This window comes from Centrocercus urophasianus, unplaced genomic scaffold (genome assembly GCF_019232065.1).
Source record: "Centrocercus urophasianus isolate 14NV4802_14NV808 unplaced genomic scaffold, USGS_Curo_1.0 seq_24, whole genome shotgun sequence".
Taxonomy (NCBI): Eukaryota; Metazoa; Chordata; class Aves; order Galliformes; family Phasianidae; genus Centrocercus; species Centrocercus urophasianus.
In genome coordinates this window covers 15,542,424-15,565,240 of record NW_024884800.1, presented here as the reverse complement: position 1 = coordinate 15,565,240, position 22,817 = coordinate 15,542,424, and the positions used below count along the sequence as shown (strand labels likewise).

General features: G+C 40.6%; 1 protein-coding gene across 1 annotated transcript in view; it reads left to right on the top strand.

Moving 5' to 3' along the window:
• Nucleotides 1-22,817, top strand: part of GRIA3 (glutamate ionotropic receptor AMPA type subunit 3) — a 141,919-nt gene that overhangs the window by 60,090 nt on the left and 59,012 nt on the right. The window contains exon 4 of the mRNA XM_042825304.1: nucleotides 7,063-7,250. Coding sequence (XP_042681238.1) covers nucleotides 7,063-7,250 — 188 coding nt within the window. The remainder of the gene's footprint in view (nucleotides 1-7,062; nucleotides 7,251-22,817) is intronic.

Sequence of the window (22,817 nt, the reverse complement as noted above, 5' to 3'; positions counted from 1 at the left end):
ATGCTGCAGCCTAGGACATTGCTGTCCTGCTATCATTGTTGTGCTTTCCATCACATTATAGCATTACAGGCTGTCATCCAAATGTGCCTGAAGTTAAGGGCAGACTTAAGGCCTCATTTTAGTCAACTTGGTGGCATCTGACAGGCTAGGTATTGGTCTCCTGACAGCAGTTGGCTGCAGAACTGTAGTGAGTAAATGATGTTTTCTGAGTTTGCTGCTGTCTCTTGGAGCATGTCCTTGCTGGAGAATTCAGAGCACTCAGGAAATAGGCACTGGGCAGGAATATCACTGGAGTTCAGCTCCGAGTTTTGAATCCCACTGTGTTTGTGACAGTATTGTGCTTGATTTGTAATTTCAGGCTTTCAGGTCTCTGCTGGAGAGAGACAAAGCCCTTGACTCAGTGTAGAACTTGGCAAATGAGATCACTCTGTACTTAAGCCATTTAATTATTTGCATTCAGATCCTGAAACTTGGAAGTTAATTATTTTTTATGTTTGTGTAGCTTCATGGTTCCACTGCTTCTGTGTAAAAACTGTTTTCTTTTGGGGAGGTCTCTCCTCCATAATCCTTAGGCCCATGTCTCCAAGATCTCAGCATCCTCTGGTGACAGATGCCCTCACCACTATCTCTGTCATCTTTCTACAGCATAAGTATCAAGAGGGGTTTTTTTCTAGTAGTAAGTGCAGAGATAATACCCTGCAGCCTATGCCCACTGGACAACACAATGCTCTTCACCTTTTGTCACTTCTCAGATTATATTATTGCTTTATTTTGTCTTCTGTGCTAGTTCTTCTGCGTTCTCTGCACAATTGTTTACCTGTTATATTTTCCCCAGGTAGAATGCTCTGGTTTTTAAGTGCCTTCATCTCATCTGTTTTGTTACCCTTTTGCATCCAGAAGACTATAACAGCTCAAATACTGTTATTCCCTTGAAAATGTTTAAAGAATGGCAAAGCTAAAACTAGACACAGTTGTTTCAATAAGCTTCAGATCATAATATTGTGTTGAGATGTACCTGTATGTCATATGCTAGGAGACCTGTCAACATCATTGTGAAAGTCATATGTAAAAATCCTCTTAGAGAAGTGACAGCATTGCTTATGGTATCTTTACGTCTGCCCTTGGTTATTGTACTCTTTGCTCCCTTGCTACATTACTCTCATTTTACACTGGCACAGCTGTATTCAAAATCACTGAGTTGCATTGACCTAAAACCTGAGTAAAATTTGAGATGAATTAGATGCAAGAATGTTATAGAAGAGCAGATCAAGGTGAAAAGCATTCTGAAAGAAGCACTTAAAAAAAAAATAAGGCTTTTACTTGCCTTTGGCAGATCTGAATTCCTGCATGTTTACCTGTATCCCATCCTGAACAAATGCAGACCAGATGGTTCCTGTAAATTCTCTTTTAGAGCCAAGCAAGTTCACTTGCACACATCCAAGCCGACGTGTCTGTTTGTATAGATTTCTGTGTTTATGGGTGACAGGTTGCAGTAATATAACGTGTGTGCAGGGGAGACTAGAAGTTTACTGAATCCAAATAGAAGCAACAACTAACATTACAATGTGTTTGCTGCTTGGTCTAGAAGATTGTCTGCTAGCAGAACAGCAGAGTGTAGCACTTCACATGTTGGTTACCAGACAGAAACCGGTCAAAAACAAATGGAATGTGGTTATTCAACTTTTGTTTAATAATTTGAGCATATGTGGTTTGGACTGAGAGAGCATTCCAGTGTAACGCTCAGTTGCCGCATCTCTTTCTGATGATTAATTTAGCAGCTCATTCATTGCTTCTTCCCCTACTGTAATATCATTGAGCAGATGCAGGCTGTGCAAAGGGTGCTTAACAAACTAACATGCTTGCACTTTGAATGATAGGGCAGGATTTGAGTTGGGTAGGTGGTTTTTAATCACACGTGTTGTGTCGACCCATTTGCTTTATTTTAGTGCTAGGCTCAGCTCCAAACACACAGAGTATCTGTGTGTAGCTCAACTTACAGACCTCTGCTACTCTTGAAAAGTAAGTTGGCATCATAGAACTTGTGTTTGGCTTGAGGAATCACTTACCTTGATGGCCTCCTTCCTGGCCTGGTCGAATGTGAGCCCACAGTTAAATCCCTGAATTTTGCTCGTAAGCCAGAATCTCAGTTCTTTGGGTTGTGTCACAGATTCAAAATACAAGTGTTTGGATCCAAGCTGATATTCAGGATATACACCAGGCAAAAACATGCTGCCTTCCAGGAAAATATACTCCTCAAAGATCTAAAGTACTCATCAAGGAAAAAAGAAAGAGGGGCTGCAAGTAAATAATCTTCCATTTCTAAATGGAGGTTAAGATCCAAGATCTTACCAGGAACATTCAGAAAAGGAGTTCATTACATCACTGGTAATCTTTTCTCAGTACTTTGGTGCCATCTGTGAGGGCTCTCGTGTGATTTTACAGATGTTCCAGTGTGGTCATTTACTCGTGGCATATTAACGACTGCTGTTGTCTAAATAAGTTCAGTGATGAATTATGTAGAATTTCATCTGGCTGAGCAGACTGCGTAGATGAATTTTGCTTATGGGGTGTGGGAGATGTTTTGTGAGCTTCATAAACGGATGAAAAAGAGTTAAATGTCCTTTTCACCTCTGCTGGTAGGGTCAGACATTCTTGTATCAAAATAACTATCTGAAAGACAAAGAAGCATTTCTTCCTGTGAAGATGCTGAGCTTATGTATGTCTGAGTCTGGCTGCAGTGAGGGCTGCCCAGAATGTAATTCTGTCTGGCTTGTTTAAAGCACAGATACAGCATTGCAACAAATTATATTTTCCATGCTCTGAGGAAAAATTGTATTGAATATTTTCCCTCTTTGCAAGCTTCAGTCAGCAAAAATCAAAGTACTTGCTTCAGCTCACTAAGTAGTAAGCTGGGCACTTGTTTTGTTTGAGTTTTATTGCGGTAGTTTCTTCCAGCCCAGTCATTTTGCTGACAGTTTAGGTGAGACTTAGCTTTTTTAAATCATTAATAATTCAAGAATAAGTTGGTCTACGTTGCACTTGAATATTAAGTCCAGAGTTGGTGCTTTTAGTAGGTACAGGTCAGACTGACTTGTGTGGTTGCATTCAGCAGTCACAGGTGAAGCTCCCCCGTAGGACATGGTTAGAATCTCCCAAAGCATAACATGACTGTTGTATGACCTGCCAAGTATGGACCTTGTCGTCGTGTGGCCAGAGATACCTGTATGTCAGTAATGCCAATGTGTTGGTGTCATAGCAAAGGGACATGGTGTCATCAAAAAGGCTGGCGTCGAATCATAGAATCATTAGAGTTGGAAGGGACCCTTAGAGGTCATCTAGTGCAACTTCCCTGCAGTGACCAGGGACACCTACAGCTCCATCAGGTGCTCAGAGCCTGATCAAGTCTCACTTGAATGTCTCCAGGGACAAGACACCCACCATCTCTTTGGGTGGCCTGTTCCAATGCCTCACCGTCTTCACTGTAAGTCTTTTTCCTTATATCCAACCTAAATCTACCTTCTTTAAGCTTGAAGCCACTTCCCCTTGTTTTGTCACCACAGACCCTGCTTAAGAGACTGTCCCCTTCATCAAGAGGATGCACTTCCAACAGCAGCACTTCCAGAGAAATGTGTTCTTCATCCTGCTTCCTTCATAGCCACAGTCTGACTAAGGAAAAAAGTATTTAAAAGATCGGGTTTGGGGCTGACTGAGGTTTTCCTGTTGTACGTGTTTATATCAATAGCTATAGAATGAGCAACCGCTGAATTTCAGTCATGGTGTTGTTGTGAGCCTGCTTAGAGATGGCCTTGTTGCTGTCATCTCAGAGAAGAAAGTCATTTTTTCTTGCCTTATAAGTATTTTTTTGGCTTTAACATTTGAAACAGCATAGACCAGCAACAATATTAATGAAAACCCTTTCTGCGTTGCATCTTTGCATATCTGTTATGGATTGCCAGTCCTTTAGCCTTTCCGGGTAGCAATGGTGCAGACCACAGAAAGCTACAAAGCAGAAATAGCTGGGTGTCTGGCTGGCTTCCTGCAGGGCGGCTGGGCTGAGAGGCAATCCTGAGAGATCCGCACCATTGGGGGTGTTGGAATGAGCATCCTTTGTACAGCATCCCTGCAGTGCACTGGCTGGAGGGCAGGAGATGGGAAGGCTCAGCATGCAGGTCTGGTCACTGATGTGCACAAAGCAGGGAGCACCATTTGTTCTTTCATTACTCAGACGTAGCCCTGAAGAGCCACAGCTTGCATTGCTTTGTTAAGGAGCAAGAAGAGTTCATATTTGAAGATAAAATGGTCCTTTTGTTTACACAGTCTCACTGCTTATATAACAGCACTTTTAATCGTAAAGTACAGCTGGAGCCTGGACATGTCGTCTATAGAAATAACACATAATGGGGAGCAATGTAAAATGCAGTAAATGGTGCTGAAGGCAATCAGCATAGTAGGCACCAGAGGTCGGGAAACACATGGTTGTGAAGGAGCACCTGCACTGCCTTTCTGCAAGCAGCAGTGCTGAGTGGGGTTTCTGAAAAGCAAGGGAATGGGCTTGTAAAGGGTCCCAGGGAGTTGTCACAGGAGGGGCAAGTGGCACTTGCCATGGTGGGGAAGGCATCCCCAGCAGCTGGCTGACACGGCACAGATGGTGGCCATAGGTGTGTTAAATGGGGAAGTTCTGCAACTTTTTCGTTTGTTTGTTTTTGCATTGAAAGTGTTGTGATTGTATTGTTGTACTTTCACAAAGAGGAGAAAGGCCACTGACTAACCTTGTTTTTCTCTTTCTCGAAATGGTAACAACTAATACACATATGTGCAAAAACACCTCCTCGCACACAAGAACAAAAGCATGCAGTGGGACAAAATCAGAAAAATTGCCAAGCTTTCTTCTGAGATATTCAAGGTTGATGAAGTGAGCTCTGATTCAAAAATGAAACAAGGGTACATGGCAGTCAGTCGATGGCAGCTGCACTCCAGCACGTTCGTTTCCATTTATTTCGTTGAGACGGTTTGTAAGCTTTGCATGTTATAAACCAAAAAGAGATATTGATTTTTTAAAGTGTCAAGTTTTTTACAATCTGTTAAACCATTTTTTTCAATTCTGAGTGAAAAAAAATACTTATGATCTGTGTTCTGCTGCTTAAAGAAACTTCAAGATTCATACTTGCATGTCATATGAATGATGAAACAAAGTTATAAATATTCATTGCTTTCTAGAATCGCTTTTTTAAAAAGCATATCTTTATACTCAAAGTGTTTGTAAGTCCCCATTAGTGCTTTTTGTGCTCTCACATCAGAATTCCTAATTTATAGCCAAGCAAGTATCTCAGGCCTAGATCTTCCTCCTGCATGTAATGGAATCATAATGCTGTCACAGATATCACAGCCATTTTTGTAAAATATGATGTTAAGGAAGATCGAGTTCATTGTACTATACATATGTAAATGCCTCTGTTTCAATAGTCTCAGGGGAAAGCAGATGCCAGAAAGAATTCCCAACCAGTGTACATATTAATTGTCACCACCTATCGTGGTGAAAAAGCACATTCATATGAGGAAGAGCGTGAAGAATCGGGAAGGTTTCCTTGGGAGAGTAAGGGCATCTGCGTGAGACTTAAGGAAGTCACATGGTGAATTGTAATAATCTAACTGCAGTCTAGAAAATCACCCTTTCCTTCTTTGTATCTGTATTGCTGCTATGGTGCAACTCCTGCCTTCAGACGGCTGCTGTGGATTTACAGCAGGCTGCAGAAAATCAGACTCTGGCACAAGTTGTTTGTTATCAGCATAGCCCTGCAATGACAGATAGCTAGTGGTACAGCATGAAACAGTGAATATTTTGCTTCTCTGTAACTCAAAGTCTTTTCAGCTTCAGGAGCACAGGGGGTGGGTTATCACAGAGCATGGTGAACTGATCTGTTGAACATGTATGCTTATGTAGGTGTTTGTGGGTGCGAAGACATCCTGAGCTTCTCAAGCCTGGATGTGGATAAGAAATCCACAGCATGACCAAATGATTAGACAGAAGGTTCTGCCTATAAATTATCTGGGCAGAAGTGTAGCTCATGTGGATGTTTCTATATCCAGAATCCACACTGGAGACAACTGTGTGGGTTTGAAGGAGATGAGCTCTATATTTGATTGGCATCTACCCAGTTTGGAAAGAACAATGCAAAAAATTGAATTTCCTGAATCAAAACAGGCAATTCACCAGATTCTCAGCTACATACAGAAATAAAGGGATGCAAATCTATGTCCAGTGCCTCCCCTGCATGGCATGACTTGAAGGAAGTTGCCGTATGCAGTTGCACCATCTCTCACTTGGGGATTTGAGTTCTTCCTGCAGCCCAGGCACAGCTGTTCCCAAGAAATGAAATGTTGTTTGCTTGTATAACTTCCCACAGTGCAGCCTTTGGTTGGTCCATGCTGATTCTCTCTGCTGTTTCAGCTGCTGAATAAGTTGGTATTACCTCAACAGAAGCATTGAAAGTGGAGTTAATGCTGCTACGCTCCGTATTTAAAAAACATTTTTTGAAGTCCGAGTGAATGTCAGTAAAATATTCTCTCATGGTTCAGGGCTCCAATAGCTGGTACAATGCCTTAATTGGCATTCTTGTGCAGTGCTTGGACCTTTGCCAGTTAATGACCCATTGCTGCAGTCTGCACAGGCAAATTACCCCTTCTGTCGGGCTCTTCAAACTGATGGACTTTTGCCCAAGTAATGGCTGCAGGCTCCTATTCTCAGCTGGCATCAACCCCAGTGCGACTATAAACATCCCTGAGAGGGTCATAATATGATATATTGGACAGATTCTGATGCGCCTCACAGTCGTATACCACCAAACAGTTCTGCTGAAGTCAGTGACTTTGGCAGTGGCATAGCAGAAATAAGAAACTGGTCCTTAACGCTGTAGCTCTCTCAAGTAGTGAAACAATTCCAGGTTATTAGCTGGTCTGTGTCCCTTTGGATGATGTATTTTTTGCAAACACTTTATTAAACATCCAAAATAGTTTTTACTTTTGTTCTGATTTTAAATGGCTGCATTATCTCTCCTGCTACAGGATTTTCCATTCTCCAGGCAATTATGGAAGCAGCAGTTCAAAACAACTGGCAAGTGACAGCCAGATCTGTAGGAAGCATAAAGGATGTTCAAGAATTCAGAAGAATTATAGAGGAAATGGACAGGCGACAAGAAAAAAGATACTTAATTGACTGTGAAGTAGACAGAATAAACACCATTTTGGAACAGGTATGTTTTTGAAACTTTCTGGAACTGTGGTTTCTCAGTGGTACGTTTTGTTAATGTTTCCATAACTGTCCATTCCTAGAAATTAATTAAATTTAATTAAATTAAATAATTAAAGGTTTGAGTCCCAGTGACCAGCCAGTTACCTAGTAAAGTTAAAATTCCTCACTGATGTCCACAGTTGGTGGCGGTACTTACATGTAACTTACCAGGAAATGTCTCTGTGATATTTTTTCCAAATGTTAATAATGTATTATTTTAAGTAGGTTAAGATTCTGAAGCCTCATCCACCAGAGCAGCACTACTACTGCCAGGGTTTCTTGCAGGGAGTGCCAGGCAGGTGTGGTTTGTTAAATGGAACCTGGGACAGGAAATAAAAGGCCAGTTAAACAATTCTCAAATGCAAATATTGCTGATGAAAAATTCAACTGGTCCAAACGGTTCAAAAAGTCCAAACTGTTCCTTAGTGCTTTTGGGGACATTAATCCCTTCCCTCTGCATGGCTGGAGCTGTTGACAAGCCTAAATTGGAGGTGACAGAATTCACCTTTTCTGATGAGGGCCCAGTTTTGAGTCACTAGTTTGCTGTTGCCCAGCCTTCTTCACCCACAGCCGTGCCAGGTTGCAATCCAAAATACCTGCATCCCTCTCTGCACAGCATGCTTGAAGAGGTATTGAACAGATAGACATCATGGGAAGCAAAAACAGAGAGGGTGCCTCTGCCTGGGCTTGCCACCTAGCCAGGGTTGGTACAGGACCTAATCTGTGTGGCTATCTATCACTGACATGTGGAAATTCATTTGTCTTAAGACTGAAAAACCCTCTGATTACAACCAACTCATAAATTTAACTGGGGATTTACGATACGAAATAGATCAAAAGTATCATTTAAATTTCATGAAGCATTAGCATTCTTTTAGAAATGTTGTCTTGTATACTAGTAGCAAGCTGACCTCACTGCTATAAACAGATCCTGGAAATGCAAAAGATACATTCACTGAGTTTCTTCCAATATATTCCATTTTGGTCCAGCCCTGAGGTATTTTGGAGGGCTGGTGTGTGGGGATGAATCACTGCCTCAGGTCCCAGAGATGCTGGTGATAGACAGCAACAGGCAGAGAAGGGAGCTTTGTCTCAAGAGCATAGCACAAGGCCATGTTGACCCGAAACTCTACTGCTAAATGATTGTAATACTAACATGTACCATTGCATTCTACACTGTAATTTTCAGTCAATATGGTGACTATTCTCTTTGGGGAAGTTCATGAACTGTAAGAAACTTAACTTTTACTTTCTTCCTTTTGCTTATATTCTTGCAAAAGACTACAGCCCAATCTTTTTTCAGGGATGCAAGAGAACACCCAAGCCAAGATTAATAACACTTTGAGTCCACTCTCAGCTGGAGAATAGGCACTTTGCTTGATCTTTCTAAGTCCATTTACACTTTATTCACTCTTCTTATTATAATGTGCAAGTGAGAGAAAAATAGTCAAACCATTTCAAAGCCAAGCACGAAAGCCATGCACCAAGCAAATGATCTAGCAGAACAATTGGCAGATGTTTCTTCTGCAGCCATTTGAAGCTGAAAGACAAAGAAGTTATAATTTTACTGAATGTTTGATTCCACTTTTTATTCATGTTATTAGCATCTGTGTAACTAAAGATTTGGTGCTGGGGCTGCCAGGTATCCCTGAACTCTACAATAGTTTGCTCACACTTTGGTATAGTTATAGCCCTTTCTCTTGCCTTCAGTTTGCACACAGCCCATCCCTGTATGGTTAAATGAGGCTTTTCTCTGTTGTTATGCTCACTGTCCGTCTTTTGAACTTACTTTTCATGAAATCTTTATCCAAAATAATCTGAAGTATTTCTAAAAGATCTAAAAATTTCCTTCCGGTTGGACTTTGTAACTCAATCAGCTTTAGCCAAGCAGTTGAATGCAGTCCATTGCTTTGCAATCAAACCTGTCAGACATTTTCACATGCAAGTGTTATGTCACGTGTGTTGTCCCATGGATGTAATATAATTATTTTCCCTTAGTTTTACTTAAGGTACTCATGAGCAAAATTGTTTGAATTTGCAGTATCAGAAATGGATTTACAATTTTTTGTTTAGGAAACAAAAACCTGTAAGGCAAACCAAATGTAGCTTCTGAGACAAATACTTTGGTACTAATCCTGTCTCATTAGAAGTCCAACAAGTGGATTCCAGTTGTGCAACACTTTCATAGGCATATTATCCCATTTATTTCAGCAGGACCATTCACTTGACAAAAAAATTGTCCAAGCATATCCCTAGCTGGTGCCTCATGTGTTAAAAATACCTTCTGGCAACATTTTCCAGAGTTTTATGTTTGTTTTTTAATCTGGAATTCAAGAGGAATGATTAAGTTTCTGCAGGGAAAGTCAGTAATGCAGGTCCCCAGATTGTCAGCTGAATAACTATTGGTTTTAGGCATTTCGTTCCATCTCATCTCCTTTCCTTGTTATCTTCTCATAAGGTAGCTAAAAAATTTCACAAATACGTGCAGTATTAAACCCAGCCTTCCAGTTTGCTCAAGGGAATGGTGAGTTGTCTTCGTTATAGCCAGCTGTGTTTGCTGATAGCATACCACTGAGGGGAAAGATAACTCTGGATTTGCATATTTCAAATCTGTGTTTGATTGCAGTTTAGAAAGTCAGATTAGTGCTATGCATGGAATCTATAGGGGCTGCTCAGCTACAAGGCAGTAACATCTCCATGCTGACTACATCACTGCAGGTATACCCAGCAAGAGAAAAGGGGAAACCATCAGGGCTCCCTGCCTGTGATGGCACAGATCTGAAGGACAAACTTCCCACAGCCGTTGCCATAGGCTGCCTCAGCACCATTACCCTTTCCATTCTTCTTTCTCTGGGCCTCAGGGCCCATCCTCAAGGCTCCTCCCAGGAGCAGTGCCTGCCCCCAGGGAAGGTGACTGTCTACAGACACCCCGGAGGTGTGGCGACTGCCATTTCATTCTGCAAGGACAGCACTTGTTAGGGAACCTAGATTTGAGAAATGGAAATAGGTCTTATTTAAGAACACAGATCATAGCAGAAATAAATGGATCATAAACCACTGAACAATCTATGCACGTTCTGAGTTTGCTATCAGACTTTTAGGCACATTACCAGACTGTTCAGCAACTTGTCAGGTCTCTGCTCCAGAAATCACATATTGTGGCTTTGTGTTAGTGCTCAGATTAAAGAAGAGTGACCTCTTCTCAAGAGTCAGGCTGGTCAGTGAGTGCAGTTCTCTTCCTTTGATGTTTTTTTTCAACCAGTTCAAACAAGGATGCACCTCTCTTGCAAAGGTGTAGGCTTACCTAAAGCCAAATACCTACCTAAGGATTTTCTTCAGAGACTTTAGGTCCTACTGGAATATTCTGTACCTACCTCCAGTGGCATGCAGATATGTGAGACAGTGACCTTCATATTCCACATGCCTTTAATGTCTGGCACATCTGTATGTCCAACTGTTTCCAAGTTCTGATGCCTGTCATATGAGGTATTTCTATCCTCAGGGCTGGCTGGTACCCACGAAAGGTTTTCGCCTGGTGGGTGAATGTAAAGAGAGAGAAGGAGGACACCATAGTTTGCACTCTTTCTGGATAACCTGTTTTGTGTGAGGTTTCCCTGTGTAGCACATCCGATTTCATTCAGCATCCCAGAGAATCCTTTTGTGGCTCCATATTGTGGATAAAGGTGGATACCGTGCCCAGATCACCTCTAGTTATGTCTTCTTACCTGTGGACTAAAAGGAAGCACAGAAATCAATAGTCATTCTCCTGGTTACCGTCTGTTTCTTCATTTGCCCTATAGTTCTGTAACCATGTGGATCCATATCACTTCTTGCACAACAAAGCTATATCCAATTTAATCATCTAGTGGCCTCTCAAGCATACGGATAGCAACACTTACGTCATGCAAAATTCATAAGCTCCCCACACTTCTTTTCCCTTGGTGCTAAAATATTACTGTATTCCTTCACGGACAGATATAATATTTTGTTCTCATAAACTGAACGTTTTCTTTTGAGAACTAACAGTAAGCTTTAGCCTATTCGACCGTGTATTTAGAGGCATGTTTTCGAGTTAAAAAATGTGTTTTTTCTTATTCCCAAGATAACAGACTGTATTTCAGACTAGAGTGGCTTTGTGTCCATTTAGAAGTAAAGCTCCCGAGGGAAAATAAGGAGGAAGAAACTCCATTTGGGATCAAAATGGTAAAACTTTACAAAAGACCCAATTATTCCAGAGACCGTGTGCTTTTATCAAAAGGGTACTATCTCCAAACACAGCCATATAGGTTAGGTTCCAAGGTAATCTCTTTTCTGAGTGGAGGCATCTCACAAAGCAGAAGTAATATTATAGCAGAGAATGCAGTCCCCAAAATTTTACGATGATAATGAAACTGTCAAAGATGACTTGAAGTAAAGCATCCATGGGATTAAGAAGGGTAATCTGATTGACTGAACTCTGTCCCATCCTGGCACCGACTGTGACTTGACATTTGAGTGTGAACGTTTGAGATTAAGAAGACTATCTCCAAGTTTTTCTCCCTCTGCATAGCTGCTCAGATCACAAAGGACTGGGCTTGCTGCATAACAGCTTTGCCATTTGTCAGAAAAGTAAATGCAAAAACACAGCATTAGGTTGCACCAGTAGTCATCAAAAATAGCAACAATAACTGCCTATAAACACAATGGGACACTTGAAGGAGAGAGCATCCAGTATGTATGGTGTTGTGTAACATCATTCAGAAAGTGGTACAGTTCATTTTTATATTTCCAGTGAACTAGAAACTTAATATTTAGGGCATTCCTTCATTGGATGCCCATGAGTATTGTTGAAACTGGGATCTAAAGCAGAGTGACAGGTCACTTCTTTCCCCTCACATCCAGAGAGTTTCAGGTTTGTTTGGGCTTGTGGGAAGCAAAAGGGAACTACTTGAGTCAGTTACCCTCAGGACTGTAGCTAGCAAAAGGTAAGTAAAAAAATGGGCGTATGTCAGAACTGACAGCTGTATCTGCCTAAAGGGCCTACTGCTCTCTGCTGTAAAACTAATAAAGAGCTGGAGATGGATTGCTAAAGCAGAGAGAAGCAACATCTCGGGTTAATCTGCCCCACATGTGGCACATTGCACACGTACCTGAGGATAGAATTTCTAATTTGTAAATAGGAATGGCTCTCCAAAGCCATCACCCAGACTTCACAAGGCAAGGCAGATTCCAAATGACAGGAATTGAACAGTTTGAGTACTGGTCGTCCCACAGACCAAGGTAATGGCACACAGATATTGAAAATGTTCAAGAAGCATTAAAGAACAGTTTTAAATGTATCTGATCAGTAATAATAAAAATTAATGCAAAGTGTCCTTCCATAAATGTACATGCTGACTTATGGAGAAGACCTCTGCCAAGCAAATCTGATTTCCTATGCCAGAGACATATGAACCTCAAGTCACCATCAGTATTTTTATTTTCCTGCGATAGTAGCAATTGCTCATTTTATGTCTGTGATAACTCATGGGGTATAAATGTGCACACCAATGCACGGACATGCATCTGCTTTTGGTATTTTCATATCTTTGCCACAACATCTGCAGTATGCTGTTATGCAGTTACAGAGATATTTATATGGCAACCTCTGCATTGCCATTAAACGTACAGTGATTCAGAATCCTTTCTCAGTTACACTGCTGCAGGTATAGAGTCAATCATTATCCTGAACATTATCCTAGAGACAATATTTAAATTGATACCATTCTACTCGTAGAGAGACTGTCCTTGCTTTGAATTTCAGCTAATAGGTAGCTGTGAAGGCACATTTTGCTGCACAGTTTGCCTTTTTCTGCAGCTTCAGCACACAGAATTTGTGCATTTGTGTTTGCCCTCGCAAAGCCCTGTGAGCATCCCACTCATTCTTAAGCCCATGTCCACATCATGAGAGATACTCCTGCACTGGCATTAATTGTTACCCTTGCTGGCAGTCTCAGCAGAAAAGTCAAGCCCGAGGGCCCTTTTGTGATAGCCTCTCATTGCCACATTTGATGTTCTTTGAAAGTAAATGTACACATGGGTGCTTCCCATGCAGCACTTGGACTGTGGGGACAGGATTTGGTCTTTCATTAGCTTTGCTGGTACTTTTTAAAAACAAGATTCAGAAGAAATCGTTTAAAGGTGGAGAATATTTGGGGGAGAAGGAACTGCTGGCTGCAACTCGCTCAACATGTGATCTCCTCAGATTTTTGTCCTGCTTCGTCTGTCCATCTCCCTGTTCCTCACAGCTCTGGGAATCTTCTTTCACCTCTTCTTAGCCAATGTCTGATTTTAAAATCCTTGATCGCATGTCTTTTCCAGGTTTTAAAAAATCAGTGTTGTATAGAAATTGCCTTATTTCAGTTCTGGCATTTAATGTAGGTCTTTCTTCTCCATATAAAGGATAAACCCTTTCGTCTTCACAGACATTACCTTAATTTCTGCATCTGTCTCTCAAATAGTTTAATGCTTGAAACTCTGCTTCTAACCAGAGGCTTTACTTAATTAGTTTCCAAGGCAACCATCTTGGCAACAATCCAGATGAACCAACTGAGGGGAGAGGAAGGAAACACGCTATCAAAATGAATGGTAATAGCACAATACCACTGTGCAAACAGGCGTTGTACATCACAAGAGGCAGTGTGATAGTTGTGGCGTCTTGTAAGTTCATTTACAAGAGAAGAAGTCCTAACTCAGTAAAAGAAAAGGCACACGAGAACTTATGTCTTTTTTTCACTGCTGACTAAACCGGAATTAATGGCTTCAGTGTGAAATAAATCACTGTTATCTGGAGAAGAGAACCAGTAGTGCTTCTCAGGACTCCTCTGCACCAAGATGTACCCAAACACACTTCATAGCACACTGAAATGCTGCAGTTCTCATTTTCAGGGTGAGACAAGCAACCAATAGCTACAGCCTAACGGGGACGTGGCTAAATATGAGGCCCCTAGGTGTGATCCACAACTATGATACATTGATTGCCAACTACAACTGGAATTGTATCAACCCTAATACAGCAAAGTATCATCCCAGTGCAAATCACTTGCTACCAGTAATTACATATCCACATGTGATTCCTTTCTCTTATCCCAGCTTCACACCAGTGCAAATCCTTTCTAGTGTTTTGAATAGATTAAAGCTTGCAGGGCTATCCTGGGAGACTCAGGTGCTAGAAAACATCAGCCAAGCCTGAAACACCAACATGCTGCAGGCTTAACTGGGAAGGTGCAAAACTGTTATAGAGGAAATTAGAGTGCACATGCTTTAAAAAGTTCATGTTACTATATTATGTTTATTTGTTTGACACCAGGGATGTGCATGTGTAGCAGTAATGGAGTATGTACTACTGGAAACTCAATCCTCTGGAGTAGGAGTTGAATAAAATAATGTGCAACATCACAGAGCCTAAAAACACCCTGAGCATCTTTTATACTGGAAAAATGCACGTAAAGAATCAGAATGGAAAAATATTACTGCAACTTTATTACCTCGTATGAGTTAAGAGGCTTCCCCTGCTGCATAGACTAAATCTAGTAAAAATAAATTAACTCTTCATAATCTCTTTTGGTTCATGATTTATGCACCAAGTTATATGGCGAATATTGCTGAGTGCTGTTTATAGTGAAGCAGAATAAACCTTTCAAACTCCTTCATAGCATTGAAAAGAGAAATTGAATGCAATTCTAGTCACAGTAGAATTCATTTACAGTAAAAAGTAAAAGAAAAAGTAACCTTGTCTTTCCTAGAGAAGGTTGCACTGATTTCCTTTCCCTTAATTTCGTAGGACATTTGAAGAGGAAAGGAAATGCTCAAAAGTAAAAAAAGATTGGCTGCTATTCAGTGTTTTTCAGTCTGCTTGAAGTGCAGTGCTCTGCAGTACAACCCCCCTTCCCCACAAAAGACTTTCCTCTGAGCACTGGGACTGAACTACTGCGACACTTCTGGGTTATATCCCAATAATAGTTGAAGTGATCTTGACATGCAATAATAGTTTATATAAACAGAATTCTGTTTCCAAGGTCTTCTGTTCAATTCCAGGAACTAAGACTGGGATTTTACCCTGACATGCTGAATGGATATATGGAAGGAAAATTTATGTATTTTTAAATGATAGCTGTTCCTCAGTTTGTCTAATCTCTTCCTCTCTTCCTCTAACATGTATGCATCCTATCATGTTGATAAAAGTTAGGACTAATAGAGTATCGTTTATTCTGTGGGTTATGAGAAGAAATGAACCTTGTTTGTTTGTCTGTGACTGCAAGAGTGTACTCTTCAGAAATTCCAATGCACAGGTTCACCATTTTGAAAGGCAAAAGGCACAATTAGATATCATCTCCACTATCAAAGGGGTGAGGTGCTGAAGATCACAGAAGAGTTGCTTGTTAGCAATATGGGTATGTCTTCACACCAGATGGTGGGGGTGAAATATCTGATTCCAGCAGAAGAACTGGAAACTTCTGAGTAAATGTATGACTGCTGTTGTTAATAGTCTTTATGAAAGTGACTTTAGATGTTGAGAGTAATGGAGGCTGGTCTGGAAGTCAGTTTTGATGGTGCTCAATTTGGTACGTGTGATATGGACTTGCACTACAATGAAGGGACTCATAGCTGCTAACAGGCAAGAGGGCTGTCACTGTCATGGATCTGTCTTTTGTTAGGGTAAGAGCAGGGCATCACAGGCTGAAGGAAATCTGGAAGTTTAGCCATGGATGTTGCTGGAGAGAGCCAGTCAAGTGTAGTAATACAGCCACGTACAACCATTTGCTTAACTTCCCTAAGCCAAGAACCACTGATGTCTGTTGTAAAGGCGTTTGTGTGTCAGTGCAAAGCATGTGATGGTTACCAAAAAGTTCACCCAAATTAACAGAAACTCTTATTCCTATGGGCTGACTAGGGTATTAGAATAGAGATATCAACACAACATATTTGTTCTCAAGTTAGCAAAACTTCTCAGAGATGGTGAACTTGCACAGCACGGGGTCCATTTCCAGAGCCTTGACTCATGAGTGACAGTCATCCTTGACTGGGTAAAATGCAAAAAAAGTTGAGTGCTTCAGAATTTTTCAGAAGCAATAAGAACACAGAATATGATGAAGATCTTTGTACATCTTTTATCAGTAGACTCTGCAGAGTCCCAGATACTCCGACCAAATTAATTGTCTTAAAAAATGTCATTCAAGCTTTGAGGGAAGTTTCTCAGAAAATATACAGTAAGTCACCATCACACTCTTCAAAAAAGTTTTCAAGTACTTTAGAATTTCAAAGAAGGCATCAAAAGGCATGATTGTGTTCAAAAAGATGTTTGGAATTTGATGGCAAGAGTCCTTTGAATTGCCTCAGACCAGGTAATTGTCCATCACCACACCAAAAATGTATCAGAGCAGAGAAATCCCCTGAGATCACAGTTGCTGACCTTCTGGTGGTGTCTGACCTGAGAGGTTATAGTTAAGTGGGAGGAAGACAAAACACTGAACCAGTAGATAGAGAAGATCCAACTGATGAGTAGCACTGCCTGCTTACTTGTAGTGAATTGAGGCAGTTATGGCACTGAAGACAAAATACTTGCTATGGCTCAAAATTTCCTTAATTTCATTAATTTCTGGTTAGTTTCCTGTGAGACGTGAAGACTCTGTGAAAATACCAGCATGAGAATGTACAGGAATCTCTGTGAAATCAGTTCATTTCTGAACATTTTTCAAGGTGAGATCTTTATCAGAGAATATACTAGAACTATGCAGACAATTAAAATATGGGCTCCTTCCTAAAATGATCAGTGTTTGGAAATCACTGCTGCAGGTTAACATATTTAATTGATTTACTTTTCCTGTATGTGACTCCAAAACTTCCTCCAAACACAGTTTGATTTTGCTTCATTAATCTCACTCAAAAAGCCAAAGAATTTACTGATTCAAAAATTCTACAATGCACAGGTCTCTTCAGGGAAGCTGTCACAGGAACAACTAGCTCTTCTTGGGAACATAAGAGGCAGAGCTCTCTTGGCCATTTTGGCAGTTGTCTTCAGACACTACAAAGAATTTTCGTTGTGATTGTAACGAGCCTCTGTATCTGATCTTGGTTTCCCTGGAATAGCTTTAAGTGATGAATGGTAGCTTAAGTCCTGATTGATTTTGTTGTGAAGGTTAGGATCTGAAGGGTGTGACTTGCAAAGAGAGATGCAGTCCTGAGAGATAGAACACTGTTCTCATCTGTCTAAATAAAGAAAAAATTCTGACAGAAAGAAAAGTTTATGTAATGAATGTTATTCAGCTTACAGAGTAAACAACTGTGATTATGAATGTCAGTTACTGGTGATCGTAAATCTCTACATCTCAGTGAAGAGAAACCAGAGTAGGATGCTTGTGCAGAACTGTATGTCTTTTAACAATGATTATGCCATCAGATTAGTTGAACTCATAATACTGCTAAGTCACATCAAGGAAAATTATTTCTGGACACAGAAAATTCACAGAAAACTTTATTATCACAATTAAAAAAAAAAAATAGGAGAGAATATCATGCCCACAGAACCTGTGTTGCAGTTTGTAATGTTTTGCCTCTGTAATTTCTCATGTAATCTTTTATGCATTATTTAAAAGGATATTCTACTACACAGTCTGCAGTCTTCAGACAGCAAACATCAAATTAGATGTGGGAAAAGAAAGAGTAGCTTTCTGGAGAGAGGAGGAAGTACAGTGTGGTTTTGGTTGCCTTGCTTTCCAAGGACTAACATGTATGACCATCATCGATACGGAGATGGCCTAGAAGTAAATTTTACTCTTGGGGTGATTAACATCCGTTAGAAATACGGGGAAGAGAAACACACAGAAGGGGACCAAAGGAAGAAAAAATATTAATGAAATGCTTCAAATACATTTCAGATCCTTGCTTTTACCACGCGTATTTTTGTACTTTCTACTAGGAGACTCCTGCCTTCTAGGAGATTATTCCCCACGACAGATACATTGCAAAGGGCTGAAAGGTGTTTGACTAATGTTTTATAAGCCCATACTTACTATGTGTGCTATAGAGAAAGATAGGACTGTGGTTTTGAGGTGTGGTTACAAATGTAAAAGGTATCAACTGCACACAAGGCAGATCTGTACACTGTGCAAAAAAAAAAGCCCAGCAATCTAGACTGCCTATGGATTTGTGACATTCCCTAAAGAACAGGAAGCCCCTGAAATGGTGCATAAGTTAGTCTCAACCGTATATGCTATTATTTTCATCTGCAACAAACAATACGTGTGTAGAATCTTCATCTTAATATTTAATACATTCTTCATTTAATATTTAACTCAAATTTAATATAGTACTCATTCTTCATATAAATGAAATCATTGTTTACTGCATATTTTACAGCCTCACAATCCCTAGCGGCCAGATTTTCATCCCATTAATATTAAGTGAAGAAATAAATCTCCTTCACTGGGTTTGCACTGTGGTTATCATTATGAGGATTTGACCCTTTGTACAAAGAAAGTCATTTGTACCCTGTGTGGAAATGGCTTTATTTCTATGGAATTAAAGCCAGGATAAGTATTATCTGACTGGCTGTAAGAAGACCAGTGCTAGCTGTGATGCTTCTTTTGCCACAACAGTACTGTGGTTCCTTTGAAATTTCGTATGTTGGTGCTGGTGCTGTTGGTGTGATAAACATAAAAAAGATGTCGACATGCTATTCGTTGTAATTTTTCTCAGGGCAGCCCCTGCCATGTCTTGTGATTAGAATCCTCAAAGGGAACTCTTTCTTTGGGCAGGGGCTTTGTGTGTGAGTGGTAAAACAAGAGAGAAGGCAGTGTAGACTGCAGTAAATGTATCTGCTGAGGTTGCAAAGGATCTCATTTTTACTTTGCCGTCTGGTTATGTGAAGAAAATCCTCTTCTGTTCTCCAATTTATCCTACTCTAGTCTGGAAAATTTACATGACAAAAGGCGATCTGTGCAAAGTAAAGACAATGAGGAATGATTGTGTATACCTGTCAAATGCACCAGGTTGCACCAGATCTTTTGCCTTTGCACACATGACAACACTTCCCACAATAATTACGTTGCTGTTAACAATGCAGCCTCCTTTGAGAACCAATGTACAATCACTGCAAGCCCACGTGGGCAACTCATGATAAGAACTTCTGAAGGCTTTCACTTTTATTGAACTAATTGGAGTGTCACACTGATATTCTGCTCCTTTCCTTTCTAAACTGGGTCTTGAAGACCAAATTAGTCAATGCGTCTGGTCCAGTGAGGTGCTGCCATGACTTCTCAATTGTTTATTCCAATATCAAGTAGGAGCTGCTCATATCTCAGATGAGCTTTATATAACTCTGTCCTCAGATGTAAAATGTTGCTATCAATAGGGTTGCAAGCTAGAAAATACCTGATGTGTTAACCAGGAGAGCAGGCAGTAGCAATTTAGGACTGCAAGACGTTTCTTGCCATGCTTGAGATAGCCAGGGCCAGTTGCCCATGCTGTTCCCACAAAGAACAATCAACACTGAGCTGATCCTGATGATGCTGTTGGAATTTTTTAGACATGTCCATTTCTTGAACACAGAACATTTTGGCTTGTTTGCCGCTGAGAAGAAAGAATTGTGCCACTGCTTTGTCATAGCTGTATTTTGAAAGCAAGGCGTACTGGGACATTGCTGTTTGTATGGAGCTAGCTAAGCTTTCCTGTCCTCAGAAATGTAAAAGTAGACTTAAAAATCAGAAGACATGCTAATATGCTTGAAGTTAATCATGGGCTTTTTGCAAAACTGGGACCCAAATTAATGTATAAATAACTTCAACAAAGACAACAAAACTCCTTTTTGACTCTGAGCTTATAGGAAATCTCATTTTTCTCACTGCCTTTTTAAAACCTAGGAAAGAAGAGTTCTGGATTTAACTTACCTCATTGTTCACAGAGATGCTAGAAATGGAAAGGCGCATTACAGCAGGTCAGATCTCTCCCTGCCACTCCATTTAAGTGGCATATTTCTTTAACTTGTCAGAAATGAAAAGCAAGGGAAAAATCTTTAGACCTTCTTTGTGACAATACTGCCAGTCAGCATCAGTATTGTATTTTATTGAAAGATCTAATAAACTCATAAACTACCAGGGTTTTGAGCTGCAGATGAGGTAGTCTGTACTTTTGTGATCTAATTTACTTTCTTCCTTTTTTCATTTCTAAATAAGGAGAGAGAAAAAAACCTTGATTAAAAAGACTGAACTGACCGGATCAATTCAGGTGAAGGGAAGATGAGCTCTTATTCGTTTTCCTTACAGTGCTGCCAATGTCATGATAGCTACTTGTCTACGTAAAAACGCAAGCATATCCTCCTAGCAGGTACTTTTCAGTGACACCTGTTAAAGTCAGTGCTCACAGAGACAACACTGCAGGAGCAGTCCTAGGCCTTTTCTGATTTGGTATGTTTTAGTGTTTTAGGGTTGCTACACTGAAACTGATCAAGTCTAGAAGTGCTTTCCTCACCTCAGTCTTTACTGGTGAGATTGCCTTCAGGAATCCTAGGTTCCAGAGACCAGTGGCGAAGGTTGGAGCAATGAAGACTTACCTCAGGACAGTATCAAGTCAGGGAACTTTTATGCAAGATGGCCTGAAAACTGAATTGCTGGCTTTAGAGGGTTGTAATCAGCAACACGGAGTCCAGCTGGAAGCTAGTTGCCAGTGGGATACCCTAAGAACCAATACTGTTTAAACTTTTTATTAATTATCTTAATGATGGACAAAGGGCATTCTTAATAAGCTTACAGTTATTACAAAATTGGAAGGATTGTTTGATAGGAAGGCATGCATCAGGTGCCAGGGTCTTCCTGGCGTTTCCTGGCTGGAAAGCAGCTCTGCAGAGAAGTGTCCAGTGGCTCTGTCAGGCAAATTGAACACGACCATCACTGCATGTCACAGCAAAGATGACCAACATCTCTGTGGGCTGCACGGGAGGAGCGTCGGCAGCAGACAACAGAGGTCATCCTTCCCCTGCTCAGCCCTGGTGAGACTGCACCTGAAGTACTATGCACAGTTTTGGGCCCCCTAGACAGAGACACACTAGAGCAAGACCCACAGAGGGCCCATGAGATAATTCAGGGACTGAAGCATGTGGCACTCAAGGAGAGGCTGTGAGAAGTGGAATTGTGTACCTGCAGAAGAGAAAGCTCAGAATGTAACTTAATAATGTGTATAAATACCTGATGGGGAGGACTGAAGAAGAGCTAGACATTTTTTGGACAGTCTCAGTGAGTTTGAGTCTCAGTGGTGCCCAGTGACTAGACAAGGACACAGTCTGAAATGCAGGAAATCCTGTTTAAACATAAGAAAAATCATTTTTATTGCGAGGGTAGTCAGACACTGGAACAAGTTGCCCACAGGGGTTGTGGAATCTCTGTCTTCAGGGACGTGCAAAATGTGACATGTCCTGAGCAGCATGCTCTAGCTGTCCTGCTTTGAGCCAGGCTGTTGGAAGAGGCAATCTCCAGAGGCCCCGACAACCTCATCTGTTCGTGATTTCCTACATCCAGGAGTCAAAGACAAACCAATGGTAATTTTTAAAAGAGAAAATATGACTGCTCAGTTCCACCTCCCAAACCTGCGCTATTCTTTCACTTCTTCATTTCTTTTGAGCCCGAAGACCCTTCTAAAATTGTAAGAAAAGTTTAAAAGCTAAGGCAAAAAAATTAAGTTTCCTATTTGTTATCATTATGGCTGATGCAGTGAAAACCAATATGTTCTTTATGCTTTCATTCAAAAAATTACTTCCCCAGGCAAATGAAAGACTGAAATTGGCAATGCTGATTTAATTTCTCAAATCTGGCATATAGGCCCACACTTCCAGGATGCCAGCAGTCTGTGACTTTTGTTTTAACATGAGGTACATTTTAATTATGTTCTCTCTGGATTTTCTGTTAATTAATTGGAAAAATTCAAAGAGTTAATTAAAAATACAAACTTTTTTTGGCTCCATATCAAACCCGACATTACATTCTTTTTATCTACACAACAACAATTGTTTGTGATCAGATGTCTGAGTTATTAATGATAGTTTCGTCTTTTTTTTCCTCCTCCTTTGTTCAGTGTAAAATCCTGTAAGTTTTTCTTTCAGTCAAAGTGAAAGCAATATTAAGTCTTGGAAGTGAAACTTACCAAAGACATGTAACTCTGTGAAATCCTTGTCCTGTAATCCTGGCTTTCTATTCACCACCACTATTCAATATCTCACTTTCTATATAAGCTTCACAATATCTAAGCAGTTGATGAGATGTATTGGTTATATTCCTGCTCTCTTTCTTCAAAAAAAAAAAAGCTTTGTCCATTCCTGTACTCCCAGAGGAGTAACATTGATGTCTGTGACTGTTTCTGCTAGGCTCGCTAATCCAGCAGCTCCTGCAAGATGCTGGGCAGTTGGTAGAGGTGGAAAGCAAGGGGCGGGGGGAGGAGAATTGCCCTCATGAAGATTTAGGATAGCATGAGTAGTGAGTTTTAAAAGCACTGCTAAGGTCCAGTTTAATAATTATGAACTAAC